Source organism: Trichoderma virens (assembly GCF_000170995.1).
Source record: "Trichoderma virens Gv29-8 chromosome Unknown TRIVIscaffold_74, whole genome shotgun sequence".
NCBI lineage: Eukaryota > Fungi > Ascomycota > Sordariomycetes > Hypocreales > Hypocreaceae > Trichoderma > Trichoderma virens.
In genome coordinates, this window is record NW_014013675.1 from 38109 (window position 1) to 56533 (window position 18425).

Below are 18425 nucleotides of genomic sequence, written 5' to 3' on the forward strand. Positions count from 1 at the left end.
AGGTTAGAGAGACTATTATGTCGTAATCGCCACAACTGTGGTTTTTATTAGCCTAGCTGCTTGATCTATTGGCGTAATAATATGACGACCGTAACAGTCGCGTTGTCCCCATTTTAGCCGTTGCGAATACATATTTATCTGACATTCGCATTTGTCCTGCTCTCGTTAGAATTGGAGACTATATATCGAACTTGCACTATATTAAAGCATAACTATGATCGAAATTTACGGAATTTACTGAGTTTAATCAATCAATCATGAAAACAATCGGTATAATCGGCGGCTGCACTGACCTGGCAACTGTGGAATACTACAAGCTAATAAATATGCACATTCGCGCAAAGCTTGGAGGGTTAAACACTGGCGAAATCATCATTAATTCGATGAATTTCGAGCGCAGCGCCCATTACGTGAGAAATGGGCTCTGGGATGAAGGAGCGGAGTACTTGCATCAAAAAGCACTAAGCTTAGAGAGGGCCGGGGCTGATTTTATCATCTGTGTTGCGAATACATGGCATCGAGTTTCTGAGGTATTTATGAAGGGCGTTAAAATCCCGCTCTATCACATCGTTGATCCAACGGCTCAAGCGATACTTAATATTAAACTACACACTGTCGCTTTACTAGGGACTAAGGCCACCATGTCCTCGGATTACCTACCCAATGAATTCACAAGCCGCTTTGGAATAAATATCATCATACCGGTAAACGAAGAACAGACTTATATTGACGATGTCATCTTTAACGAACTCGCTAAGTCTCAGTTTACTGAGAAATCTAGACAAGGTTTCCTTAGTATCGTTGATAAACTGGTTGCTCGAGGAGCACAGGGAGTAATTTTGGGATGTACAGAGATTCCGCTCCTCATTGAACAAAAAGATCGACCCGATATTCCACTGTTTAATACTTTGGAGCTCCACGCTCGGGCTACAGCAGAAAAAGCATTATCGGATTAGCAAAGAATACTATTGCAAGTAGTGTAGGGGATGTTGCTTAATTCCGGTATCTATATATTTTAGTGTGTTATAGGAAAGATATAAGTTGATTTGATATATAAATTATTTAGACTCTATCGTTGATGTATTAAAATCTAAATAAAGGGACTTAAATATAATCGTATGTTGGGATGAGCAGCAGAAAATATTTGCATGTGCCATAACCAACGGCAAGATTTCTAGAACTTTTTCTTTAGGCGTAATAAATGAGTTGCTGCATCAGCAAAGTTATATTAAAGCATGCTTATGCTCGAAGGTAGTATATTATTGGCCATGCTCGTCGTGCTGATATTATTTTGTAAGCTTTTATAACATAAGTTTATTGAGTACAATGTAGTTCCCCACACAAAATCTTCTGAAAAGACGGGCATAAGAGGCGTAAACTAGCTTCAGCTTAAGCTGATATTCAATTTGGTTTGGGTACACATAAGCTTTGATAATGCATACGCCCGTCGATCTAGACTAAGCAGCAACTCCGTTAATATGAAGCTTATTCAATCTGTCGGGCCATAATGATGTTAAATCATGAGATTTTTAATAGGGTTGTGGCGTGATATTCAAAGTCGATAGACCCGGGGCTTAAGGTTTCGGAAATTTTCAAACTACATGCATATCCAGCCCACCACCGGTTGCCTATAAAAAGACCCTCGTATGCTGCTGCAAAAATACGATAGTTGAAATCAAGAATATTTTGTACCTCAACTGTCAATAAAAATGAATACTCCATTCTCATCCCTTTTCCACTTTCTTAACGAATTTGATGAATACAACCATGATTCTAAAAATAGATATCTTCACGGGAGCATGTCAATTTTTACTCCCAAGTTCGATGTTTGCGAACTAGAAGATGCCTATGAGTTGCACGGAGAGCTTCCTGGCCTAAATAAAAATGATCTGCAAATCGAATTTACAGACAAACAAACATTATTAGTTCATGGACTAGTTCAACGATCTTATAATTATGGTTCTCCCTCCGAAAGCTTTCTATTCTTAGATAACCCGACTATGAGTGGAGCCATCACGGAGGGGAAGTCTGAGCAAGCTAGTACTCAAGCGAAGAAAAAGGCATCTACTAAAGATTCTACTGAGATTGAGAAGGGAGGCGACACTAGCAGATCCAGGTATTGGATTGCTGAGCGAAGAGTCGGGGAGTTTTCGCGCACCTTTACCTTCGCACGCCAGGTAAATGAGGAGGGTGTAACAGCCAAGCTCGAAGATGGCATTCTCACAGTCCACGTGCCGAAGATTGCGAAGCCGAGCAGTAGGCGTATTGAGGTCGCATGAAGTACCCTAGTTATCAGCTGTGAAGCAACAAGACTGTTGGCAATGATGCTGAAGGATGATTGGATGGAAACCCTTCTTCACTTTATGAAGGGTGTGAAAGAGGAGGTAATATATTGAGAAGATTAATACAATCGTTAATGGGATTCTGGGATTCCTTATCCTGATCTAATTGTCTAATTCTGACTTATTTCTTCAAGTTCAAGGATTATCATTGCCGACTGGATAAAGATCGGTTTACATATAAGGTTGCTTCTCTACAATGATATAAATGAGAACAATCGGTCGCTAACCTGGCTTCTTTTGTATGGATAGTTCCACAAACTTATAAATAGGCTTGGACTACTTTAATGGAACCTGGTCACTTTTTTCAGTTACTATTGTAGTACATTTACCTATTTCAACAAAATTTCCACTGTTTCCAGCGCGGCAAACGTGTCATTGAAGAGTTTTCACAGAGCAAGAAAGGCAAGACGAATAATCGCCACCAACTAATTATTTACGGCAGTTATTAATCACTGTAGGGTTATTGCGCCTGGACTGTAACAAAAATGAGTTGTTCTATCTGGGTGGTGGGGCAGCCAGCTAGTAATGCGTGCCAGCGCGCCATGAATCCACGTTAAATAAGATAAGAGAACTATAGAAATAAATGTACAGTAAAGAGTTGAATATTTGTTAGGATACTGGCTTCCCCTCGAATGAGCGACTTGATTTTGACTGTCCGAATTGACTGTGATCCTAAAATCCCAAAGCTCCTGGTTTGTCATCTGGCTCATGTATTCTGTGGAGTCTAACTCGATGGCCTCTATGGTGGCTAGCATAGGACAAAAACAAAGGGTCAAGTTCTGTATTATCCCATTGGACAAAGCTGACGACATGTGTTCAGGCGAGTATGAGGAGCCGCACTATGTTGGCGCAGATATCGGCTGTAACGCTGCGTTTGCTCAGTCGTAGATCCGGACTATCTATCTTAGCGTTTGCCGCTCCAGTGAAATTTCCGCGGTAAAGTTCAAGGATGTCACACAAACGCTGGTACACATCTTCCATAGGGTCGCTTGAAGGGGCTGCGGCTACTAGCTGCTCGAGAAAGGTTGAGTAGCGACTAGATATGGCCGCAGCTTGTGCAATGTCTATCGGAGGAACAATGTAGATAGCTTGGACTTGATCTTTAGTTATTTCCCTGCGCCGAGAAAGCCATAATCCAAACACCTCCAAGTCTGGTTCCCAACCATCAACATTGTCGATAAATCGTTCAATATCATTTAGGACTCAGTCTTTACGCGGCTGCGGGCGAGAATCTACCGGCAGAGACCATGAGTATCACATATATGGCCATCGCCGTGTTTGCCGGCGGCTGGGGCTACTGTATGCAGCAAACGTGGCGCACCATGATCATGCAGAGGAGCGGACGTGACTTTGACAATATGGTAGGACCGATAGTTATCGGCGGCGCTCTGATGGTGGCTCTGATTGTAAATTTACTAATGGCGCTACGTCTTTATTATTCCCCTTCTCTGGAACCGCCCCGTTGCGTAGGAGAAGCACTGGATGCTAACTTGAAGGACTCCAGTACCAAGTCGCATTCAGAGGGTTGAATGGGAACGAATGTAAATAATGGCAAAATAAAGGCACCTAGTTTAAAAAAAAAAGCGTCGTTCTACGGGACTTTTGGGCTAGAAAATATTTCTTGAAGATTCTCGGGAGGCATTTTCTGGGACCCAGATCCTGCCTGTGACGCTTGGAATGTGGGCAGTTCGGGGAAGTGCAAATGCGATTAACGAAATCAGGGTCACGACACAAGGGGATTGATGCGCACGGCGGCGGCGGTGTTTCGGGTCGTCCTGAAGATGTCAGTCTTAGTCCAAGCATCAGTTCAACACAATAATAATGTAACAGTACTTGCCTCCTCTATGAAAAACTTGATAGCCACAGTCTCCCAGATACCTGCTGACTTGCAACGACGCTATGCCTGTGGATGCTGTTGGATGTAGTGCTTGCCATTAGCATCGAAGATCCCGGTAGATTAACTTCGTGCTCAATCATTGTAAGTGGTAGTGCCTCGGCCAGGCTATTCGCCTGTCCACGTATAGTTTTCCATTTAAGACAATAATCGCCGTGATATTTTTCTTCTTGGCTGTGGTAAAATGTTTTAGCGCTCTTGGAGCAGACGCCAGCGCTGGTGTTCCTGTTCGACTGATTCCCAATAATTGCCCCCAAAAGTTTTTCCGGTTTAAGGGCATATTCATATACTACTTGCAAAAGGTAGTTTGTTACCGGCAATTTTGCCAGATTCGCATATCTTCAACCAGTGTCAGACCAGAGATATCTTGGATCATAAGTGAGTTGCTTGGCTCTAACTGGGTTCGCGCAGTAGACCATCCACAGTGAACTATGGATTACTTCCAGGCGAGGCCTACCGGTCCCTCACGACACAACCCTATAATACGGGGAAGGCTGATTGTGGCAAAATGTTGACCACATATCATCAACAGAATAATCCCTTAAACCCGCCAAGCTACCTCGTCCGTATGCAATATATGTGATGCTAGTTGCCAGAGGGAAAAAGTCTCTTAACCAGGCACTCTTGGCTAGCAAACCGTCAAAATCTTAGGCGTTTCAGATATCATACCCGACCCGTTGTTGTTTTGTTGTGCGCTCATTCTACGGGGACTGGAGACAGGAGTAGAAACCAGGATGCTTTAATAAGAATGCATATATGAGTGATTGAAACAGAGGGGATGCATATACGAATTGAGTATTAGGGGCAGAAGGATATTTGATATCAACCATAATCATCATCAATATGTAGCGTTGGATGGGATCCAGAGCCCTGAAATCCTTTTTATGAGACATAGTTTTGTAGTTAAATATAGTGATAATTCTTGGAGATGATTAAGGGCTTAGATGGCTTCATAATAGTGAAAATTAATAATAAAATACGCAAAGAGCATCGACACTGGACGGTATAGCGCCGAAGTAGCAACGACACCTGTGAAAGAAGATTTCAAAGAACAAATGGGCTTTTAGGTGATAATGTTTTTATCCGGATGAAAGCGAAATTAGAGTGCGAGAAACCTACTGTATATTGAATTAAATTGACGTAGTGCCATACAGGTAGATGCAGAATATAAAATCCAACATTTTGTAATTCAAACTGATAGAGTCGCATCTGATGATCTGTCTATTGCACAAAGAAGCGCCCTTGAGGCCAAACGGAAACATGAACTCTTTGACTCGTGATTTAAAAATATCTGCCCAAAAAAAAAGAAACCATAAACTCCTCACTCCTCCCATGCCCTATGTCTTATGCCCTATGCCCTATGCCTGATGCCTGATGCCCGATGCCGAATACCCTATGCCATGCCTATGCACAAAGATGAAATAATCACGCCACGTCTGAACCCGCACGCCAGTCAACCACTCAAGTACACCACATCTGGACCCGCACGCCAGCAAGTTTCTCGAGAAGACCAAAGTCTAGACCTTCTTGTTTGAAGGCGACGATGATCATATCAAAGGTCTGCTCCAGATATTCAACCGACCAATTGGCTTCGTCTAGTCGGGGAATCTGGGGCACTGCCTCTTGTCCCACGAGGGGATCGGCGAACGAGACAGCGACCTTCTCTGAGAGAACCAGGCTTTTGGCAAGCTCAAGTCCAGGGGAGTTGACCAGATGAGATTGGCCACGCTTGAAACCCATGCCAACAACAAGAACATGGGGCAAGACTCCCTTGGTTGGTCCCTTGGACAGGAGTTTGATGGCCTCCTGTCCGATCTCTGCTGGGCGAGCATACATCTTTTCTGTAGCTGCCTTGAGTAACGGGAATTCGCTGTTAGACAGCAAATAGTACGGGTTGACGGGGATGCAATGACCACCGACACCAAGACCAGGAGAGTAAGACATGTAGCCAAATGGCTTTGTGGCCGCGGCACGACAAACCTCGTAGGGGTCAATATCGTGAGGGACACAAGCATTGGCCATCTCATTGGCGTAGGCGATGCACATCATCCGCTGGCAGTTCTCGTACAGCTTGGTCATCTCCGCCACTTCAGGTTTGGAGACGGTGACAACCTTGTCGAACACTGCAGAGTACAGCTCCAAGATTGAAGCCAGGGAGCCAGGGACAACGTCGTCTAGACCAGAGATCACCTTGGGGATCTCATGAGCCGCAGGTTCAAAGCGACCAGGATCAACCCGCTCAGGTGACATGCCAGCATACAAACCCATTCTCTTGGCGACGGGCCCGAGAAGCTTTCGTGTCATTCCAACAGCAACAGAACTCTCAAACACGACAGTGGAGCCAGGACCTGCGTACTTTGCAACAGTATCCAAAGCACTCCGTAGATAAGAAGTATCCACAGTCTTGTCTGGACGCAGAAGCGTCGGAACTGAGATGAGGAAATGAGTGGCTTCCGAAAGCCTTGTCGAGTGGGACGTGATTTGTACTCTGCCGTTTTGGGAGTATTTGGCAGAGAGGGCCTTGACACGGGCCTCTGAGACGTCATAGCCGATGACGTCGAAGCGACGAGAGAAGACATCAACGAGGTGCTCACCCACGTATCCAACTCCAATGACGGTAACAAGAGGCCGCCTTCTGACAGATTGTGACTTGACACCACATTGGACGTTAGTGTCTGTGTCTATGTCGGAAGTGGCCTCCGTTGTGGAGGTGGATTCCTGCTCTAGATCCGAAATGATCTCGCCAGGGGGGGTAAGGTCGTAATAGCTGAGGTCTTTGTAGTCTTCATCTGACTTCTGACTCCAGTCAGCCTCCTTAGGGCAGGGCGAAGTTGATGACGAATCCATCACGAACGAAAGGGGAGCGAAGGGGGAACCGAAGGGGAACAAAAGGGGGAATCGAAGGGGGAACGAAAGAGAAACGAAAGGGAAAAGACAAAAAGTGCGCTAACGAGCGACTGAGAGAGAAAGGAAAGCGAGAGCGAATATAAAGTGTGTTGTGGTAGCACACTTGTAGAGGACTTGTAGATATTGGCGGAAAGCTGTGAAAGAATATCTATCAAGATGTAAAGGGGTCAGGAAGATGTTGGCGGAAAGGTTGAGATATCAAGGTGTGAAAGAATATCAAGAAGTAAAGGGATCACTCTAACGGTATATATAGGCAAGGAAGATCAAGCAGAAATCTCATCCCATAGTTTAGAGTCTGCCGTAAGATTCCGACAAAGTAAAAGACGACGACATTGAGAAACCCTAAGTTTTGGCTTTGCAGCCCTATTGCAAGTCCCGACTCATTCTCAAAAGGAGAAACACCTGGAAACCGGTACCTCTACCAAACGGCAAAGTATCTTTCAAGTTTTACACAGCCTTGGTGGGCTAAAAAACTTTGCTTGGGCAAAAAAGTAAGAAGCTTTACAGACAGCCTGGGAAAGTAGCACCATATTTACGTATAGGAGTGGGCCCAACAAACATATCTCCATTGATACAGACGCAAAAATGAACAGATACTTTGTTTTATAGTTCTGCCTTCATTACACCTAGCCCATTGAAATGAATAGAAACCTACGGAGACATCTAAATCAAGTCTCAATCCCCCGAAATATTCCCCTGGCATTAGCTCTATTAGGGGCTTTGGCTTTTGGGCGTAGACTTGCGGCAGCCACGGTGCCACTACAAATCTCCAATACGACATGAGAAAAGAGTACAATCTTGTCGTCACTGCTTCTGTACGCTCTGCTATATTGAAGCCTCGTGTTCAACAGGTATCAGATATGCACACGTAACTAAGCTGAATGAAGCACGCCAATCTTGCGCCATTTCGAAAGATAAGAACCCCGGGGGTTTCCGATTCAGGCGAAATACGAACTCGACCTACCAGGGAGCAAAATCAGGAAAGATTAAAATCATAGGATCCGGAGGTCTGAGGAGGTAGGGCCGAGATATGGGAGCAAGCGGCTGATGGGCTCGCAATACAGACGGGGAAATCTTGGAGTCAGGCACAAAGCATCTATGAGATAATCGGTCCTACCATCAAAAAATTTTCCTTCAATCTGAAGTGACACGTCAACACTGCGGCTATTGATGCAGTGGTAGGAAGCCCCTAGCACCGCATCCAAAGCCCAAAACTTGGCAAAACAAAGGCTCTCATTGCACCCGAAGCTCTCTGCAGAAGAATGCGCTCCATCTTTCATAGGCTGAAATAATATTGCTTTACAAGTGCGGAGGATGGCTCCGATTACAATTGTTCCTGATACTACGTGGAATGATAACTGAGACCTGCAGCATTTCAGCATCATGATCATCTAAAGACATCATAGTCTAAACTCTCCCTATTTTTAGCCAGGAAAATCTCTTCAAATGATTTTGCGGCTTTCTTAATTAAATCAATACGAAGGATCAATACGAAGGATCACCGAATCATACGTCTCTGTCGCCTCATACGCTTTGCCAAATTGTCCCCCTTTATGCGCCCGATACACCGCAGAACTCGCGTCATCACCCCTACACGATATTAAGCATACATTTAGACTAATTAGCAACAAACTTGGCAGCGAGCTGAATCTATTGGAGAGCTCAAAGCATGGGGGGAAGAGGGTGTGATGCTGCAGCTCCCTGCGGTACGCCTTCACTAGTCGTCGAGGCAACCTGGCCGAGCCAGTGTGGTGCATACCATATCCCCTCTCGCAGAAGAAAGGCGCGGGGTTACATGAATGATGAAATTATAGTTTGCTAGTTATTTTTTTTATTGTATCTGATATTCACTTTATTTTTTGACTACTCCCAAGATAGTATGGAGTCCATGGCTCCTGGACCAACAACAGATTCCAGGGTCGCCGCACATCCTATCGCAACGGCCTAGAGAAGCTGCCTATAGATATATGTACCTGCTCTTTGTCATATTTAGATAGCGAGGCAGAAGGGCTGATATCGTATGAGAATAAACGCTACCTTGTTGGCTACTCTTTATCCGCTTACTTGATCTATATCATCATATCTTTGCTCTTAGAGTCACACTAGGTGGCAATGCTTATAACTATGAAGCATTTCAAAGTTGCCATTGGGGCGATCGCCCTTCTTATTACCAAAATTGCCGCCGTTCCCCAGGCTGTCGCTCCCCAGGCTGACACTGCCGCCGCGAATGCGCTCTGCGGTCCTGGTCTCGGAGGCTGTCAAGGGGGATGTTGTTCTGAGTTTGGTCACTGCGGTACTACCTCGCCATACTGCTCAGGATCACAATGCCAGCTCGACTATAGCGACACCTGCGACACACAGTAAGTGAAATGCCATGACGGAATAGGATCTGTGACAAAGATAGCAAGGCTAACGATGCCTTTGCAGGATCGGCCCTCCTGGAGAAAGCACTGAGTACATCTCTCGGCCTTTCTCTGGCGATGTCCCATATGGTGAGCCTCAATGCACAATCTCTTGTTGCCTCTTAATCTTCAGCGTGTAAGACCAGGAGCAATGCTGACCAGATGATAGCGGAGACTATTACTCAATGTGACTCCCCGGGTCTTGTTGCATTGACGTTCGATGACGGGCCGTACGAGTTCACAAATCAATTGCTTGACGTTCTCGACGAATACAACGTCAAGGCAACATTCTTTATAGCCGGAAAAAACAGAGGCAAGGGTCGCATTGATGATGAGTCAACACCATGGCCAGATATTCTGCGACGCATGCGAAAAGCCGGGCATCAGCTGGCTAGCCACACGTGGACTCATCGCAATCTGAACGGTGTTAGCATGAAAATCCAAAGAACGGAAATGATTTACAATGAGATGGCATTCCGCAATATACTTGGGTTCGTGCCCACATACATGCGTCCACCGTTCCTGGAGTGCAGCATGAGCTCTGGGTGCATCGAAACGATGGAAGATCTTGGATACCACATCATTAGCACCAATCTGGATACCAAAGACTATGAGAACGACGACCCTGTGCTGATCCAGAAGTCCAAGGACAAATTCTCCTCTATGCAGTCCCCTGATGAGTCGTCCCATAGCTACATCGTTCTTGCTCACGACGTACATTATCAGACAGTTATCACACTCACCAAGTACATGATAGAGACCTCTAGATCCCGAGGGTATAAGCTGGTGACTGTTGGTGAGTGCCTTGGCGATCCTTCTGAGAACTGGTACCGTTCAGCTCCCACCAAACGCAGCGTGGAAATGAATCTAGGGATGTTCCCGGTAAACAACACCAAAAAGCTTGATGATAAGCCAGAACTCAATGTCTCAACAGACCAGAGATGTGGCGGCGAATGGGGTACCACTTGCAAGGGGTCCCTCTTTGGTGACTGTTGCTCATTCTACGGCTACTGGTAAGAAACTCATATATCAATCCACCTCTTGCATCAAGTGAGATCACGCAATGAGTAGCGCGCTTGTGCTACTCTTGGCTGGCTCATCACTCAGCCCCCGCTCTCCGTTATTTACCATGTTTTTGTGGGAGGAAGTCAGATATTAACATGATTTACGCCATAGTGGCAGAAGTGATAAGCATTGTGGCACAGGCTGTGACCACAACTTTGGAGACTGCCCCCTCCTTGGCGATACCAAATTCTCCATTCAGAATACAACAAACGGCCTTTGTGGACATGCATTTGAAGCTACGTGTCTTCATTACGGCGATAAATCTTGCTGTTCCCAGTATGGCTATTGGTGAGTATTTTATTCAAGTGATCCGCTATGATGGTGATTTCCACTGACGTAAAAAAAAATGATGCAGTGGCAACAGTGTCGATCATTGCGGTACTGGATGTCAAGATGGCTATGGTCACTGCTATATGTGAGGCAATTTCACTGAGGTGTGGATTACGTCTGGAGTATTAGTCTTTCGATTACAGCATGAGGCTATTTAATGGACAGATATGTTTGGTGAGAATACTATAGGAAAGACAGCATAGCTGTGGCATGAGCTGTAATTTGAGCCCTGATTCAACACGAGACCTAGTTCGTTGTCGTGTGTAACATCTTCAGGGCACTTGTAATACTTGGCATAATTGATATTCAGGGGAATTTCAACCCTATTAACTTGCTTCTATTCTTACAGGATACTAATCCGAGCGATGGAATACCACCTCAAGGGCTCTCATATTATTTGGGAACACATGCAGCGTCAGGACTCGCCAACACAGCAGCAGTAGGCGAACTCGAATGCTATTCTTAGGCGCAAACACAGCAGCGATGCGGATCTCCGAATGCTTGCCTAAGAGCCTGATTCCTAGGCGTCGCTCAGTACCGCTGAGCTAGCCAAGCAGCAAGACACGCCCGTTGTTGCACAGCATTCTCCATCTCTTAGCTCCAAACCCACGGCAGGCTCTTAATGGCTGACTATTTCGGATATGATAACATCGGATTAACAGGTAGTTGCAGGATTTGTGTTCCCCTATTGCATAAAATTTCTGCCGTCTCCAATAATTTAGTCTTTTGTACGAAATGTCGTGACTCTATCGAACCGTAACTGAAGCGGAGACGACGCACTTACAAGCTGCAAGCAGTGGCTCCGTCGGAAGGAAAGTTGCGTAGCTATTTCGGCAAGATGCTGATCATCTGAAGTTGAGAAAAGTATAAGAGGCTTCGTATTCGCGCTACGGGGCACATAGAAAAGTGCCGTGGGCTGCGCTAGATAGACTAGCTCAAAGACTACTGCAGGTCCATCAGGACAATCCCTTTCAACTCGACGGTGTCTCTATCGGATGTCTGTTAACACGGACGAAAATCAGACCAAGGGAGTGACGTCGGGATCTCAGCCTGATCAGGTGAGTGTCAGCACTCTGGGTAACGCCGGGGCTTTGTGTGACTGGACGAACGGACTCCCTAGTACAGGGGGAGCTATTCCGGTTCGTTGCCGCCAAGGCGAACCTTGAGGATGGTGGCCCGCAAGTGCGAATAAGCATGTTTCTGGTGGCTTGAAGTTGGGAGGCACAGTCTAACCTGAATATGCCATGAGATGGTGTGGAGAGAGGATGGGCCGAGGGAAGGATATCTCCGCTGCAAAGGCCCGATCTAAGAGCTTACTCGACTTGGAGGTGCCACACCGAGTTTACTCCTATTTTCCTTGACGCCTTTAGCATGACGAGTTACGCTTTCGGTAAGCTTTGATTGTTTGAGTGGCACCCCTTTGCACCTTGCCTTGTGAACCAAACACGGGCCCGTACATATCTTCAAGAGGACGTGGGACGTCGTGAAAAGACTCGCCCCGCGCCAAGCAATATATATATATATATATAAATCTGCAAGTCCGCGATATTACACCGGAAATCAGATTCTTGCCAGATCCCACGTGGTACATTGACTGACATGTCTTCAAACGCTGAGACACCTCTTGTAACTCTCTTTACACAGGCGTGGCTGGATTCCTCCTTGCCCTTCAATCAGGCCGAGTAGAGAAGTATAAACAACGTGGCGTTTACGAGAAAAAATTTTTACTTCAGGCACATACGCGTGTAACAGTATCATCGAGCTCGTGTCTGCTAGCTTCTGATCCTACGTATAGGCAGATCTACAGAGAAGTATGACGCATCAGAAAGCCCCATCGGCATCTCCAGCGGGAAAAGGCAACAAATACACACCGAGGCACGGATCATGTGCCACCAAGTGCCTCGTCCAAGGCCCTAAAACTCAATCTCTCTGGCCTTGGCACCGAAAGCCAGTTCCACTAGGCCCAAGCCTCATGTTTTTCCTGTAGCCCACGATACCTTCGTATTCACAACTGCTGCAGGAGATGCGTCTTCTATCGGGCCACTCAGCGATCTTGAATGCTCTGTGACAATATTCAGCTCCGGTGGCGTATTACCATACTGCTGAGAATCCAGGCGGACTTGACACCCCTATACGAAACGGAGGTCGTGCATGGCTGGGTTAGGACATGACATTGGGCTGGGGAGAACGACTTTAGCCTGGCTGAAGCAAATGACAAGTCACTGCTCGAATATTGAAAGCTTGGCGGGATTTTAGTCTTCGAATTTGGTGCTTAATGTCTTAGTTTTTTTCATACTTCAGAGTATGAATTATCATACTTCAAGGCGACAACAGGGAAAAGCCTCGGCGATGATTTGTTTTATTCCTTCCCAAAGCTTGGTACAGCCTTGACGTTTCTTCAGTATTTTCTTTTCTGTTCTTTTCTTTTCTTTTCAATGTATGGTCCGCAATTAAGCTTTCTTTCAGATTGGATTATCCCCTCTCCGACAACTCTATATTGCCCTGTTACTCTGAAAATTGGCAGCCGCCCTGACTCTAGCTTTCATCGGAAGCATCCGTGGAAATCTTGACTTAGCTTGGTTTGCTGTTCTTTCGCTTTTTTTTCTATCTTTAAAAAGCCATTCTTCCCTTCACCGGCTCTCTTTCCGATTTTTCCATCCATCCTCACACTCGCTAACTTCCACACGATCGCTCTATACTCGATACCAAGAGCATATTAGCTTCTCGACGTTCGCTACTGAACCTACTGAATAGCAAAGAGAAGGGCGATATCTACCCCCGTGTTACCAGCCGTTACCAGCCGTGATGGATTCCACTTCGTTTTTCGCTGAGTCAGAATCAGGGGACATTTCCCAGACGCGACCCACGCGAAAAGAAAATTTCACTCGTTCAGGGCCGCCAGTTTCCCTGATCAACCACCCAGCCACTAGTGCTGTCGGAGGCGATGAAAGCTCTCGAGATTCTGTAAGCAGGCTTGAAATAAAGACTTTTCAAGATCTTCACCCGCTACCATTTTTTCTTATGCTAACGTGGAATTATAGTCCGTCATCCGCAATAGCAATAGCGGATTCCCACCAGGACGAGAGAACACCCATGACTCTCAAAATTCTCTCAACTCGGCTGCTTCTTTTTCATCTTCTATCCTTCAAGAAGAAGCAAAGTTGAGATGGGACTCGGAGGAAGAACTCAAGAGAGTCTCGAAAAGCCTGCTCTGCTTTCAAAAGTGGAGTCTTATCCTGGGCTTACTCGCGCTCAATGGCATCCTGATCTTTCTTGCTGTGAGATTCGACCAGCTGTACTACCTGTTCATAGTGCTTCTTAGTTCAAACACTATGCTGCAGGCCTTTATGATGCTGGCGATCATCATAGCCACCATCGGTAGACACTGTCTACCATGCTGGTTCGGCAGAAAGGAGGTTATCCCCACTGAGCCCGAGAAGCTGGTCCTTCTGCTGCCTTGCTACAATGAGACACGCGAGGAGCTGACCCGATCCCTTGACTCTCTTGTTGAGCAAAAGGAGATTGACCGTCATCCCAAGCTGATTTTCATCATCGTCGATGGCAACGTTCGTGGCCCAGGCATGGAGAAGACTACTCAGCAGTATCTTCTCGAGGACATCCTGGCCCAAGGTCCGTTCCGCCGATTTGAGAATGGTTATCGTGCACGGGACGGCCTCTTCATGCCGGTCAAGGTCCAACATGGATATTACAAGGGTCTCCCTTATATCTTTGTTGGAAAGAGCTACAACCAAGGCAAGCGTGACAGCTTGTGTTTCGCCCGTTCGTTCTTGTATCACTTCAAGATGCGGTCCGAAAACAAGTTGACCATGTTCAACAAGGACCTGTATGAGTACATTGGCACCATCTTCGTTCAGCATGGCCTCGATACAGTTGACTACCTCGTTGGCATGGACGCTGACACCGTCTTTGACCAGTTTTGTATCATCGAGATGCTTCGTGAAATCCGCTCGAATGACAAGCTGGTTGGTGTTTGTGGTCACGTCTGCGTCGACTTTGACGGCAAGCCCTTCGACCTTTGGTCGCTCTATCAGTCTGTCGAATACTCTCAGACCCAAGGTTTGCGACGCATGTTCCAGTCTCGCATCACGGGCAAGGTCAACTGCTTGCCCGGCTGTTGCCAGCTGATCCGCGTCGATGAGTCGACCTTTGGTGACGAGGTTCTTCGTGAGCGTTTCGGATACTGCCCCAAGCCCAATGACGGCATGACCTTGCAGATCCTGGGAAATTATTCTGAAGATAGTATCCATGCATCCATCATCTTCAGCTTGTTTCCCAAGAAGCAAACTGCCCAGGCTCTGCGCGCAAAAGCGTTCACCATCGTTCCGACGAGCTGGAAGGTCTTCTTGTCACAACGCAAGCGTTGGGCTCTAGGTAGTATCTCGAATGAGTTCGTCATGCTGTTCAGGCCGGGCATCATCATTATAGAGAGGGTGCAAAGCTTCGTGGCCGTCGTCACATGGGCCATTACCCCCTTTATCATGGCTGCCGTCGTTGAGCTCATCAGGCTGTTGGTCGTGAAGGGTCACAGGATATTCGACAATCGGGTCTTTATTGGTCTTCTCGCTGTTTTACTCGCTCGCTATGTAAGTACCATTATCTCTATGCCCGACCTTTCTACGACTAACACTTTTTTTTCCCTCGGTAGGCCTACTCGTTCTGTGTTGGCTTCTGGCTTCCCAGAAATATGAAGGAACGTGCCCAATACTTTGCTGGCTACTTCATCCACTTTGCATCGTCACCTGTCATGAACATCGTCATTATGGTCTACTCCCTCTTCAACTCGGATGATTTCAAGTGGGGAAAGACGCGACAGGTGATCCAAGGTGATGAGGATGTTGCCGAAAAGGGCGCTGCTAGGAACAGAGCCGCTCATTGAGAGTGTTTATAGAGCCAGATTGGATTGTAGAATGTACCAGTATGAGAGCATGAGCATATTCTGACTGGTGAGTACATCACGTTCTCCTCTTCATTGCTCTACTGGCACACAAAGCTGACTTTGCAACAGCAAGATTTCTAGGGCTTTCCGGCCCTCGGTCACTTTCGGCCCCCCAGTGGATCCATTCCGGCTCCGGACAGATCCGCCAGAAGGAGGAGGCGCCGAATAGTCTGCGGTCAATGATTGTTTGTTGAGTTTAGCGCAAAGCTTCTTGTTCGGCCTTTTTCATAGCATGTTCGGTCTTTTTTTCATAGCATGTTCGGTCTTTTTGAGGGGATGGCTTCGGCTGTTGGACTCTCACCACAAATTCTCGGTGCCATTTGCAGGTTGGGTACACGCATTTGTTGTTTTTAGTATCGATAGAGGGTAGGACACCAACTAGACTCCAGAGGGTATACCGTCGCGTCAGCTATGTGCTACAATAGTTGATAGTTTTGCTTATAGTAGAGAAGAAATATCATCATGAAGAGTCAAATTAACCCAGTATCTTACGGTGAATCGCAACACGGTGTCTGCGCATTAGATGGCATGGCCCTTCCCCTGATCACATCTCGAAATGCAGCCATCCGAATATCCCCTGTCGGCCCCTCTCACTGCCAACATGGCAGCGTGGCGTGACGCCAACAGCAGCGGTGTAGATGCTGCATCATGTAAATCGATGCCCTGGCCCAATCCGTAGCCAGACGGTGATGAAGCGAGGCGAGCCAAGGCTGCAGGACAAGGCTCGGGATGCGGTTCGTATTGGTTGTCTTGGTGTTGGTATCCACATGGGACGCTGAAAACTAGGCTTCGTGCATTTTTTGGGATGTTTACAAGTTGTTCTCGACTCATTTGATGACGGTTACAAGACGCACACGCAATTCAAGTTAGAGAGAGACGGCCCCTCGTACCCTGTTACTCTCCCTTCATTTCTGAAGCTTGGGAAAGGTGGGTATTCGCTTCGCTTTGGTGGAGACGAGATGACAGCAATGGGCGCATCATCCTTCTACGGGCACTTTGTTCCGTACGAGTACGAGAAACAAAAGTATGGACTCACCATCTGACCGAAGTCCAAGGATGAAAGCAAAGCCTAAAGCGCCATTTATTTCCCATCATCATCCATAGAAGCATGAATCGTGCCTCATCAAATATCGTCTCCCACTCTACGATCACCTCAGATCCCTCTCGAATCCATACATCAAACCAGGCAGATGGCATCAACCACATGCCCACCCAAAACCCCTGCTAGCCTTCCCCCAGCCAACAAAAATCCTTGCCCAGACACCCTCAACGAACCCCTACCAGCAGCCATCATAGCGCATGCATACGGCAAACACCTGGTGCCACCCACACGCTCGCAAATCTGCCATCATCAGAGAAAAAAGCCGTGAGCAGACCCCCATCCTCCCACTCAGAAGTGCAACGCGTCGCATCGCGAAAGAGAAAAAAATAGGTACACGCCAGCGGAGATGGTGGGTGCGCTAGTTGGATCTCATGGACGCATCATATGACTTGCTACATCTTTCAACCTATTAGTGCAAAGTTGGGTAAGATCCTTCTCGAGTGAATGACAATATCTTGTTTCCTCGCTTTTTCCTCTTTGTTCAAGTGCGTATGGTGTGGTGCAAGGAGTTATTACGAGCTTCCCACTTACACGCAACACGCGTGAGAACAGGCAGATGCCGTCAAAAGAAGGGAGGCGTGTGCGTGCAGGCAACAGAAGCAGTCACCTGTAATTAATCTAATCTACTCGAGGAATGAGATTGAAGAACGTTTGTTCAACAAAGGATTCATAAAAAGCGTCGCCCGTCCTCGCCACTTTTGGTTCCTGTGGTTGTTTGGCTTCCGTCGCTCTCTGCTCAACTTACATGTCAAGTGGTGTCTTTCATTCATTATTCTTTCATTCCATTTCCCCCAAGCCACCCTGCATCGACACATTCCTCGCCAATACTAACTGTTTCAACAAAAATGCATCTCCCCCCAGCTCCAGCTCCAACCGAAGCCCCCTCCCTCGAGATCCGCCAGCTTGACTTCCACATCCTTACACAAACCCTCATCCGAGCATCCACCACCATCGTCACAACCATCACGCTCGGTACCATCGAGCCAGTTGCCACAGAGACCATCGCTGTCGTGCCTCTGCCAGTCTCCCACCACCATGGCCTCTCGAGTGGCCAAATCGGCGCCATCCTCGGCTCCGTAGTCGGCGTTGTCGTCCTGCTCCTCATCGGCGGCTTCTGCTACGTCGGACAGCGAAGAATGCCAATCACATACGAGGAGGAGGAGAAGAAGAAGAAGACAAAGAAGAAGGGGAGCAGCAGCTCTCGCACCACCCGTGGTATATACGAATACACAGAAGAAGCAGTATACTACGTACCCCCTAGAAGGAAGCCGTCGTCAAGAAGGGCCAGCGTTGTGGTTCAGGTTCAGGAACCCGAAGTCGCTGTCGTCACCGAGAGGATTCCCGGAGGCCCAAAGTTTCCTACATACCGGGCAATCCCGATATCAAATCCTCGAAATCCTCAAATTTGGCGCTCAGGATGAAAATC

The 18425-nt window shown here is 46.9% G+C and overlaps 6 protein-coding genes across 6 annotated transcripts; 5 read left to right on the forward strand and 1 right to left on the reverse strand.

Annotated features, from left to right (window-relative positions):
• Nucleotides 1–257: 257 nt before the first annotated feature.
• TRIVIDRAFT_51866 (uncharacterized protein) lies at nt 258–956 on the forward strand (the record flags this gene model as incomplete). The annotated part of the gene is made up of 1 exon (XM_014099858.1): nt 258–956. One exon carries the CDS (start codon nt 258–260, stop codon nt 954–956), a length of 699 nt encoding a protein of 232 aa, XP_013955333.1.
• Nucleotides 957–1683: 727 nt separating this feature from the next.
• Nucleotides 1684–2645, forward strand: TRIVIDRAFT_216259 (uncharacterized protein; the record flags this gene model as incomplete). The annotated part of the gene is made up of 1 exon (XM_014099859.1): nt 1684–2645. The coding sequence occupies one exon, from the start codon at nt 1710–1712 to the stop codon at nt 2277–2279; it is 570 nt and encodes a 189-aa protein (XP_013955334.1).
• Nucleotides 2646–5697: 3052 nt separating this feature from the next.
• TRIVIDRAFT_51734 (uncharacterized protein) lies at nt 5698–7083 on the reverse strand (the record flags this gene model as incomplete). The annotated part of the gene is made up of 1 exon (XM_014099860.1): nt 5698–7083. One exon carries the CDS (start codon nt 7081–7083, stop codon nt 5698–5700), a length of 1386 nt encoding a protein of 461 aa, XP_013955335.1.
• A 2184-nt stretch (nt 7084–9267) lies between these two features.
• On the forward strand, nt 9268–11029 carry TRIVIDRAFT_51784 (carbohydrate esterase family 4 protein; the record flags this gene model as incomplete). Its single annotated transcript, XM_014099861.1, has 5 exons — nt 9268–9503; nt 9571–9635; nt 9715–10558; nt 10722–10898; nt 10966–11029. The coding sequence occupies 5 exons, from the start codon at nt 9268–9270 to the stop codon at nt 11027–11029; spliced, it is 1386 nt and encodes a 461-aa protein (XP_013955336.1).
• Nucleotides 11030–13745: 2716 nt separating this feature from the next.
• TRIVIDRAFT_70268 (glycosyltransferase family 2 protein) lies at nt 13746–15837 on the forward strand (the record flags this gene model as incomplete). The annotated part of the gene is made up of 3 exons (XM_014099862.1): nt 13746–13904; nt 13982–15544; nt 15607–15837. 3 exons carry the CDS (start codon nt 13746–13748, stop codon nt 15835–15837), a joined length of 1953 nt encoding a protein of 650 aa, XP_013955337.1.
• Nucleotides 15838–17844: 2007 nt separating this feature from the next.
• On the forward strand, nt 17845–18420 carry TRIVIDRAFT_223230 (uncharacterized protein; the record flags this gene model as incomplete). Its single annotated transcript, XM_014099863.1, has 1 exon — nt 17845–18420. The coding sequence occupies one exon, from the start codon at nt 17845–17847 to the stop codon at nt 18418–18420; it is 576 nt and encodes a 191-aa protein (XP_013955338.1).
• Between the last annotated feature and the right edge of the window lie 5 nt (nt 18421–18425).